At 45.2% G+C, this 10,083-nt stretch overlaps 1 protein-coding gene across 4 annotated transcripts in view; it reads right to left on the reverse strand.

The window, feature by feature from the left end:
• The window catches only part of EEIG2 (EEIG family member 2), a 36,575-nt gene extending 35,340 nt beyond the window's left edge, over positions 1-1,235 (reverse strand). For all 4 annotated transcript variants that reach the window (XM_067538331.1, XM_067538330.1, XM_067538327.1 and 1 more), the window contains exon 1: positions 667-1,235. In XM_067538331.1, coding sequence (XP_067394432.1) covers positions 667-815 — 149 coding nt within the window. In that variant the 5' untranslated portion in view covers positions 816-1,235. The remainder of the gene's footprint in view (positions 1-666) is intronic.
• Between the last annotated feature and the right edge of the window lie 8,848 nt (positions 1,236-10,083).

Genomic DNA, 10,083 nt, shown 5'->3' on the forward strand with positions numbered 1-10,083 from the left:
TGTATACAGCAAACGACGAAGTGGGTTGCAGCCCAAGAAAGCTTATGCCTGCAGAAATTAAATTTGTTAGTCTTTAAAGAGCTACAGGACTCCCATTGTTTTAACTTTAGTACATTGCCACTATATATCCCTAACCCAGCGAAAACACACGGTCATCAAATCACCAAGGATATTTAGTAAAGGGCTCTCAACTGCTTGTTCTTGTTTCCAAAGTTCAGAAGCTTGCTAGAAATAAACACAAAGTGAATATAACATGGACGTAACTGTTACCTTCTTTGCAAATGTACAGTCAGTTATCATGATGCATGCACTCGAGATAAAGCAGCAGAGTGACTCGAGAGATAAGTGATGTGTTCACAGCGCAGCGCGGGATGGTGGGCGGAGAGGGGGTTTTAATTCTGAGCGGAGGATACTGCTTTTATTGCAAGGATATTTACAGAGAAAAGGGCTGCAAGGCTGCTGGGGAGGGGATTGCATCTGAGGGGCAAGGCTATTTGAAGGCAGAGGGGCTGCAAGTCCATCGGGGCGGCTTTACAAGGCGCTCTGGAGGAAGGCGGCGGCCGCACAGGTCTATGTGGCAGGGACGGGCTTTCGTGACGAGGGGGGACGGGGAGATCTCTGCATGCACCGCTGGCCCGGCTGGTGCCAGGGGGCCAAGGCACCTACCGGGAGGACTCGCCGCTGAAGCTGCCGCCGTCCTGCAGCCGCACCTTGCAGAAGAGGATGCCGTTGACGAAGGGCACGGAGGAGAGCTCGTCCAGCTCCAGCTCCACGCGGAACTTGAACTTCTTCTTTTTCATCATCCTGAAGGCCATGGGCGGGGGCTGGGGAGCCGCCCAGCGGGCCCTCAGCGCCTCGCCCCGGCCAGCTGCCACCCGCCTACGGCGCTCGCGGCTGCTGGGACCGGCACGCCCGCCCACGGTGCTGCCAGCCAGGCTCCCAACGGCGCCTCCAGCTGCTGCTGCCCACCGACCGCTCGCCCGCCCGAGCCGTTTTCAGCCGCCGCCGCCTCCCTTTCAAACCAACCCGCCTCCGCTGCCCGAAGGGAGGGGGCAACGCCGCGCTGTGCCCAGGGCGGCCCCCAGCCAGGGCTGCAGAGCCCGCCCGCCGCGCGGCCGTTGTGCGAGTTTGTCACCAGTCCCCGGCGGGCGCCCCCAGCGGCTCTGGCCGCTGCATAGCCAGGAGCCGAGAGGAAGGGGGAGAAAAGGGGCGGGCGGGCGCGTCAACGCACTAAACATACTGGGGGGTGCTGGAGACGGCGGCGGAAGGGCCTGAGCGCGCGGCGCGGTCCCGGCCCTGCCTTGCCGAGCGGCCTGCTGCTGCTGCTGCTGCTGCTCTGGCCGCCCGTGAGCTCCGCCTACCGCTGCGTGCCGGGTCGGATGGCCCAGCCGGGCTGCTAGTGCGCGGCTCCCCAACGCCTGCAGCCCTGCCCGGTGCTGTGAGATAAATTCTGTCCCGGGAAACTCGCCCCCGCCTCTGCGGAGCCTCCGTGAGCGCTTCGGAGCCGTCATCCGTCCCAGGGAGAGCACAGGGTGTGTGGGGCAGCCCTGCCCCTGCCCCGAGGGGGCTCTGCGACACCGCAGCCACTTTGCGCCCCGGCACCATCAGCCGGCTGGACAGAGGGCACAGCTACTGAGAGACTGGCCCCAGCCGTAGGCTGATTACAGGTTAACTCGTTTGTGGGCCCGGGGCTATTAGATTTTGTGGGGCCCTCCTCCACACTTGAGAAACGGGGATTTAAAACGCCATGGCCCTCCCCGCCCCTCCGAGCTGCTGTCCCTCTCTTCCCAAGAGGGTCTCCTGCGCTCCCCCCCTCCCTGCGCTGCCCCATTTGGGGTCGTGCCCTCCCTCCTCTATTCCCCTGGGCTGCCCCCTCCACAGGAGCCCACGTGCCTGCCCCCCTGCTCTGGTCACAGGGGACCCCGGTGCCGTCCTGCCTCCTGGCTGCGTTGCCTCGCGCTGCTAGTGGTAGTGCCCTGCCCCAGCTCCAGGCAGGCCCTGGCCAGCGCGGCTCCAGATAGGGAATGTTCTGCAAATAGGTGTCCCGCGCGCTGCGAGTGGGACCGGCAGTGGCCGGCATCAGGCTCCCCCTCTCCGCCCGCGGGTCCTGCTGGGCCCCCCCTTAGCCTGAGGCCGTGGGCTTCTGCCCCTAAAGCCCCTGCCTTAATCCGGCCCTGGTTAAAGGGCGGGCAGCTGGTTTGACCTAACATGTCCAACATTGCAAGGGCCCCTGGGGATAGCAGCAGTAGGGAAAACTTCCAATATGGGTCATAGATACCACCAAGTGTCCAGTGGTGTTTCCAAACCTAGGCTATCATCCTTCAGAAGCTTATATTTACACTTACTTTTCTGTATGTGAGTGGACCCACTACTCCTCAGCAGAGTTGGCCAGCAGCAGAGGAAGCAGCAGGTTGTATTCAGTAGCATAACTCAGGATGCGCAGGTGAGCTCTCACCTCTCAGTATTTCCCAGGGTCCTTTGTTGGGATGGTGCAGCTCACTGACCCCAACACAGAAACTACAAAGCCCATTAATACATTGAAAAATGGCCATCATTATGAAAATATTTGGTACAAGTTAAGTAAAAGTAAAACATCTGAGTTCTTAAAAGGTTTCATTGCTCACAATTTTACTTATTCCTGTGAGAAGATTAGCAGTTGAAACTTCAACTCTGAAACATCTAGACTCCTTTGAGCTCTAGGTTCAAATCTTAGCAGAGTCCAGTTCTTTATCTTCCTATAGTAGCTTACTCTGTGTAAAGCAAGCACTTTACAACTCTGTATATTTTTGCCCCCTTCCTGTCCCATTCTGACTCTGTCACCTTTCTGCCAGTGATAAGTTACCAGTAACAGATGTCAAGGGCCTTGCAGGTTAGCTTCCCAGTGGAGGAGAAATCAGTGACATTGGGTCTAGGTATAAGCGAGGTAACTTGTTTGACTTACACATGTACACAAATCCTTGAACATCACACAGCATGTCTTCCTAAGACTGAACATTTGCTCACATTCTAGGAAAAAGAACTTGTCAGACAGTGTAACACCACCATCTGGTGGCACCTGCTGTAATATAATGTTATGCTGGATGAAACCTAGTTGAAGCTGGTGAATGTAACATCAGCTAGGATAAATGTATAAAGCAGTTGAGTCCCTTTATGGACTAGACAGCTGGAACAACAGGCATCTCTGCCCAAAACTCAGGTCACATGCAAGGCTATTGTAGAAGTTGAGCCAGGCAGACCAAAGGGTTTACCAATGGTCTGCTAACAAATACAGGAGTGGTGGATTAGTGGGATTTCAGCTCTATGCATTTGTGTGAGAAGGAAAATCACCTCGGATTCCAGAGAAAGCAGTAGAGAACATGGACAGTCAAAGGAGGATGTGTAGCATGACTCTGAAAAAGCTAAGAGTGCTTTTGGGTAAAGTGCTGGGTGGAGAGATGCTGGGAAGCTATAAGAAGCAGGTTGGCCGCTAGAGCAAGGGGCTCTCCCAATCAGATGGTCTATAGGAGGACTGTGGAAGAGCTGCAAGGAGCAGGGAGGCTGTGGTAAGGAAGCACCTGGCTTATGGGAAAGGTAGCTGCTCCATTTATGTTGAATTGTTTTATTTTTCGGTTGCTAAAGATTGTTGGTGCAATCTAGAAATGGTGCCTGAACAGACTCTGGGTATGATGTGTTATCCTTCCTGAGTTGGGGAGACAGGCCAGCAGCCTACACAGATCAAAAGGTTTCTGTATAAAAACATGCAACTTAAAACAAGGAAAAGTTTCATTAGAATTTATTGATGTACTTGTAGGTCTGTTGTGAGTAATCTACAATACTGGTTGAACTACAGTACAATTATTTTCTCCCCATATTATACCATAAGCTTCTAGGGCCTGATGTAAAGCCCACTGAAGTTGATGGAAATCTATACCATGACTTCATTAGGCTTTGGATCAAATCCTGTCATAACTCAATAAATCAGCGTCTTTACTGCTGGGATATGTTTATGTTCTCAGATCTATGACCTGGAGAAATGTCTTTCATTCCCTTAGTATAGAGATGGCAGGTGATGTTATAACTTTTATTGGACCAACTTCTGTTAGTGAAAGGGACAAGCTTTTGGCTACATGGAGTTCTTCAGGTTTGGAGAAGCTCTGTGTAGCTTGAAAACTTGTCTCTTTCATCAGTAGAAGTTGGTCCAATAAAACAGGGCTCGACAAACCCCGGGCATCAGGTTGCCATGGCACCTAGGAATTTAATTCTGGCACCTAGTATTTCTCCCAGTGAAAGACTGGGGTTCTGGGGGGAGCGCCTGCCACGCTCCGGCCAGGGTGCCACTGCGTCCATGTGGCAGGGCCGGGAGGGGGGAGCGCTGCAGCTGCTGCGCTCTGGCCAGGGCGCCCCCCTGCTGGGTCCACGTTTTCTGGCTCCTTAATTTCTGGGCTGGCTCCTAGCTACAAAGCAAATTTGTCGAGCCCTGCAATAAAAGATATCACCTCACCTGCCTTGTCTCTCTGATATCCTGGATCCAACATGACAACAACACTGGAGACCTATCCTTAGTATGACTTCTTAGTCAAAAGAGTCAAAGTCAAAAGTCAGAAGAACTATGGCTTTCTTAGTGTATTAAGAACCTTTAATCAAGAGGAAATTTCTTAAAATAGCAAGAGAAATCTTTATCTTAAGTAAAGGAAAATACTGTAGGCAACTTCAGATCACCATCAATATAAATGTACGTTTGATTTAAAACTTCACCTAATAATCTATAAGAGTTAGACCTCAGAAGCTTTATTTTGGGAAGCCTCGTAAATTTAATTTATTGGATGTGATTCAAGCAGGTATTTATTCTGGCTAATCCAGAAAAACATAACGGCTCCAAAATCCACAATCACATTAGATAGGATAAAAAATTATAAGGGCTATATGATATATCCTTATGCTTCAGGGTATAAGACAATTACTAAGTGACAGGAGCCAGAAAGAAGTTTCCTCTGTAGACAGGTCATTTCATAACTGTCCATAATTAGGTTTCTCACGCCTTCCTCTGAAGCATCTAGTACTGGCAACTGTCAGACAGGATAGCAGACTAGATGAACACTGGTCTGACCCAGTATAGTAATTCCTATGTTTCTAGGTCCCATGCACATTTTGCAAGTCAGAAATTATTTCAGATAGTAACTGATTTTAAGTGTACTATTCTCATAAAAATGGAGTGTAGTTGGGACATCTGAAGAAATTGCTAAGAATAAAAAACTGGCCAAGGGACAAGCTCACTGAATTTAAAATGCCTTAATAATGACTGAACTTCTTAGCTCATTTTAAAGGGTACACAATTAAGCCCCAACATTGCAAACATTTATGCATATGTTTAACTTTAAGCACAAGTGGTCCCATTGACTACTGTCCAAAGGATCAGGACCATAATGTTTTGCAGTTATTTAAAAAAAAAGTAAATTGTTTAAGAGTTTAATCTTGCAAAGTTCTAAGTGTCCTCAAACACAGTGCTTTGCAAGAGGTGCCCTGTATTTCCCAGAAACATCTTGTGTCTTATGGACTCCCAAATTAGGAAGGGCCTGATCCTGCACAATTTAATCCTGTGAGAGTTTTGCCATTGACTTCAGTGGGAGCAAAATCAGGCCCACTCAGAATATAATACTATAAACTAAGGATAGTGTGAATTTCATATTACAATTTTACTTTTTACCCACTGATTTTGTGGGTTTGTATTTTGGCTGGCCTGCAATCATTACATAAGTGGGTAAGCCGGGGACTACACTGTGGGACTGATGGCTTCTGATAGTTGACTGACTAAAGGTTTAGTTCCAGACTTCCCTCCGCCCTGATTGGAAAGCTTGAGCCATAGTTTGGTGATCTCCAGGACACAGTGTATTTGTTCAACCAGATTTTTGATTATTATTTGTAATAACAGGGAATGCATCTTTCTCAGAACAGTTTTGTAAGGTAATGTTTTTACTGAGACAAAGCACCAGTGAGGTTTGGTGAGGGGCACAAAATACACCTATCTAAATACAATGAACTATATTAATGATTGATTAAATAAATAAAATATTGACTACAAAGGTACTCCCTTTCTGAATAAAGAATTGACTACTGAATCCAACAATACAATGCCCGTCCTCACCCTATTTTTCTTTTAACAATCCAGTGCTAAGTGTTAGAACCTGACATGGATTGAGTAGAAAACTGGATAGAACTAAATTACAGAATTCAATGTTATGATAAGGAAATATTTTTGATTGCATAATATTTGGATTCCAAAACATACACTAAATAATATCTTCAAACATCTTATTGTATATGGGAATCTAAAACAGATTACATCTCATCTATGCAGGGAAGCAAACACTCATTTTTTCACCCTAAAATAAAGAAAATTGCGCCTTGAATGTATTGTGTACCCAAAGTGGTTACTATATTTGCATACCATAGTTATCACCTGTGTTCTCAGTATAATTATAAAACTCTTAAAGAATTATTAAAGAGACAGACATGACTGACTAACGTTTGTTTTTTTGCCTAATGCAGAATTTTAAAAGGGGCCAAATTCAATCTTGGGGTAAGCAGGCCACAACTTCATTACAGTCAGTGGATTTAGGTCAGGATGATTTTGGCTCATGGAATAGGCATTTTTCATAATTGTTTAAAAGTGCATTGTCAAGAAAATCTTCATATCCAGAGACAGCCATGATATCTGGTGCAGACACTGAATCATAAAATTCAGCTCAGTTGTCTCCCTGCCCCCTCACCGGGCTATTAATAAAATATGTTAAGCAGGCTTGTAGTCTTTTAGATGAAAAGCTATAAATATTCTGAAGTATAAGTGGGTGGTATTGATGTAACTGAAATATTTATCAATTCCTATGGGAGTCACACTAATTAAAAGCATTTACTTTACTAAATTAAATGTATATTATGCCAGACATACAAAATACACATCACATATTGATTTATCCAGTGTTAACACCAGTAAAACCATGTTACATTCAAAATAATCACAAATTAAGGATTTCATAAAACATTAAATTAAGTATTTTAAATCTGTATTCTTGGTAAAGAAGTTACTAAAGTTACAGATTCATCTTACAGTCCAGTTACTCCTTCCTGACAATAGATCTAAACAGGGAGGCAATTCACTGCTTGAGTTCCCCTCTAGCAGCCTGACTTACGCCTTCCTCTTCCATGTACAGCACAGGACCTTCACCACTGCCATCTTTGATGATCTGTTGCTGAAGTCCTAGCTGCTTCTCATGTCATTTTGATAGCTTTCAATTCTGTTTCTATTATATGCTTCTATGTTATTCTTGGTCTACCTCATCATCTCTTGCCCGGTGGTTCCAGTCCAACGCCTGTCTTGTTATGTTATTCTGAACTTTCCTCCGTGTATCCCCTTGCCATCTCCATTTGTGTTCAGTAATTTCCTCTCCTATTAGTTTCTGTTTCTTTCTCCTGTAGAGTTCTTTGAGATTTTTTTCTGGCCATCTGATATTGAGGATTTGTCTAAGGCAGCTGTTGATGGAAAACTTGAAATCTAGATAATAAGGTTTAATAAGTCTTCAGGTTTCAACGCCATATAAAAAGATCAACTTTACAATTGTGTTAAAAATTCATAGTTCAGTTTGGAGGACAAGGTTTCTGTTTCTCCAGACCAGTTTTGAGTTACAAAGGCATGTCTGGTTTTTCCTATTCTGGCTTTAGTGTCTTCATCCCTTCCTCCTGTGATGCTTACAATGCTGCCAAGATATGTGAAATATCAGCTTTCTTTTGTGTCAGTCCCAGAAAGTGTTATTGGTGTTTCCTGTTGTACGTTGATTCTCATGGTCTTCTCAGGCAGCCTAGGGCCCTAGAAATCAATGAGCCAGTTCTACATTCTGGAAAAGTTTACTATAAGGTAGTTAGTACTGCAAACTAGGGGGTCGTATGCTTTGTAGCTTCTGTAGGCCGAGCTAATTGCACATATGGGGAGGTTCTTGCATCCCGCCATTTCCTTCCTGCCCGCAATCTCCCTGTTGCCACCTTCCCATCCCTCTCTTTTTCAGGGACTCCCTTCAACTCCCCCTGCCAGGATTTCTGTACAGCCCCTATTCCCCCTCCTTCCATACTAGCCGTATCAGTGTACACCCATTCCCACTTCCCCCATGCTCTCCATTCTTCTCCTCCACAGTTGGGATACTGTATACACCCCTATTCTCCCCATGCTCCCCATTCCCCCATACCAGGGTCCCCTATAATCCTCCTCCAGGGGTTCCGTGTGCCCCCAATTCCTCTCCCCTCATAGCATAGTCTCCCATTACCCTTCATACCAGGAGCTCTGTCTGCCCCCCCATTACCATCTCCTCCCCGCACCAGGGTTTCTGTGTGTCCCTTCCACCCTTTCCCCATACCAGGGTCCCCCTTTTCCTCCACCACCATTATTGTTTTTTCTGGCTGGGAAAGAAGGAATTCAGGCTGTCAACATGTTAAAAATTATTGGGAAAATAAGCAGAGATGAGGTGGGGTTTTATTATGCTGGAAGGTGTTGAGGGGTGCCATCAACCAATTCTTTGATCTGCCACCATTAGTTGCAGGAGTGTTTGAGGCTGTGGCTATGCTAAAGAGCTGGCAGGGACTTCATGTGTAGTACTTTTCTCCCCTTTAGGTTTTGTGATTTCCCGTGGAACCAATAGGGATCTAGCCACTGATGTCTAGAACATTCCCTGACATTTTAGAATTGATAAGATGTGGCATTCAACATTTATTGCATTACAGACAAATGCTACTGAGTTTAGTGCAAGACATTTGCAAGTTTGGCCTATAATAGAGTTTTGGCAGTGTTAATTTCTTAGATGTTTATTTAGCCATTGGTAGGGATGGAAATAGGGAGTTAGAACTCCTGGATTGTATTTCTGCCCACTGACTCATTAAGGAAAGTCACTTACATTCTTGCCTACTTAGTGTTTCAGTTTTCTCATCTGTAAAATGGGGGAAATAATGCTTAATTACCTCAAAAGGATATTTGTGATGCTTAGTCCATTAGTGTTTGTAAAGTGCTTGGATCCTTGGATGAAAAGTATAAATTATTAATAAATAAACATGAGCCATTCTGTATTAATATTTTAAACCATAATGTATTCTGTTCGATATACTTCTGCACAAATCTGTGGGATCGATTCCACTCTTAGGCTTGGTCTGCTCTGCTCTTAAAAGTTGGGTCAACATAGCTACATTGGTCAGGGGTGTGAAAAAACACCCTCTGCAGTGCCAATCCAACCCCCAGAGTAGATGCAGCTATGCTAATGGAAGAATGCTTCTGTTGATGTAGCTACTGTCACTCAGAGAAATGATGTTCCTACAGTGATGGAAAAACTGCTTTAATTGATATAGGCTGTATCTACACTATGGGGTTATGCTGACAGCTATGGTGACCTACCTATGCCACTATAGTCTCCATAGCATAGACACCCCTGAAGTTACACTAGTGTAAATCTGGAATAACTCCATTTAAAACAATAGGCTTGAATAAAATACCTTTTATTTGGGAAAGTTACAATAATCATATTTACATAAAAATGAGCAAACCCCAAACAGTTTCAGGGGATTTGTAGTGTAGACATGGCCTAAGTATAGTAGTTTAAGAAAATGTAGTGTCTGTTTTTATACAGTTAGGAAAATATCAGTTCCAACAGATTCCTGTGTGTATTTATGTGCAAACTTTATTGATCATGTGGAACAGTGATCATGTGATTAGGTGGTTGAGCATAGGAATGACTTATTGGCTCAGCATATAAATTAAAGTTGCCTGAGGTCAACTTTAATTTATGTTCCTGATGTTTCTGTGTTCATTTATGGGCTACTCTAATTCATACACTATGTAGTACAGTACTTAGCTTACACAGTGCACTACAAGAAATAACTAACAATGACCGTGCCTCAAAATAATTATAACTTTACAACATTTTCTATTGCGGCAGTGAAAACATAGAGGGGTTAAATCTGGTTTCACCTTTATTGGTGTAAATCAGGAGTAGGTCCATGAAAGTTAATGCAATTACACCAGTAAAAACTGGTGTGAGGTCAGATTTAAGCCTGTCATATTAGAAAAGTTGT

The sequence above is a fragment of the Emydura macquarii genome, unplaced genomic scaffold, assembly GCF_026122565.2.
Source record: "Emydura macquarii macquarii isolate MOO-44397 ecotype Brisbane River unplaced genomic scaffold, CSIRO-AGI_Emac_v2 contig_480, whole genome shotgun sequence".
Taxonomy (NCBI): domain Eukaryota; kingdom Metazoa; phylum Chordata; order Testudines; family Chelidae; genus Emydura; species Emydura macquarii.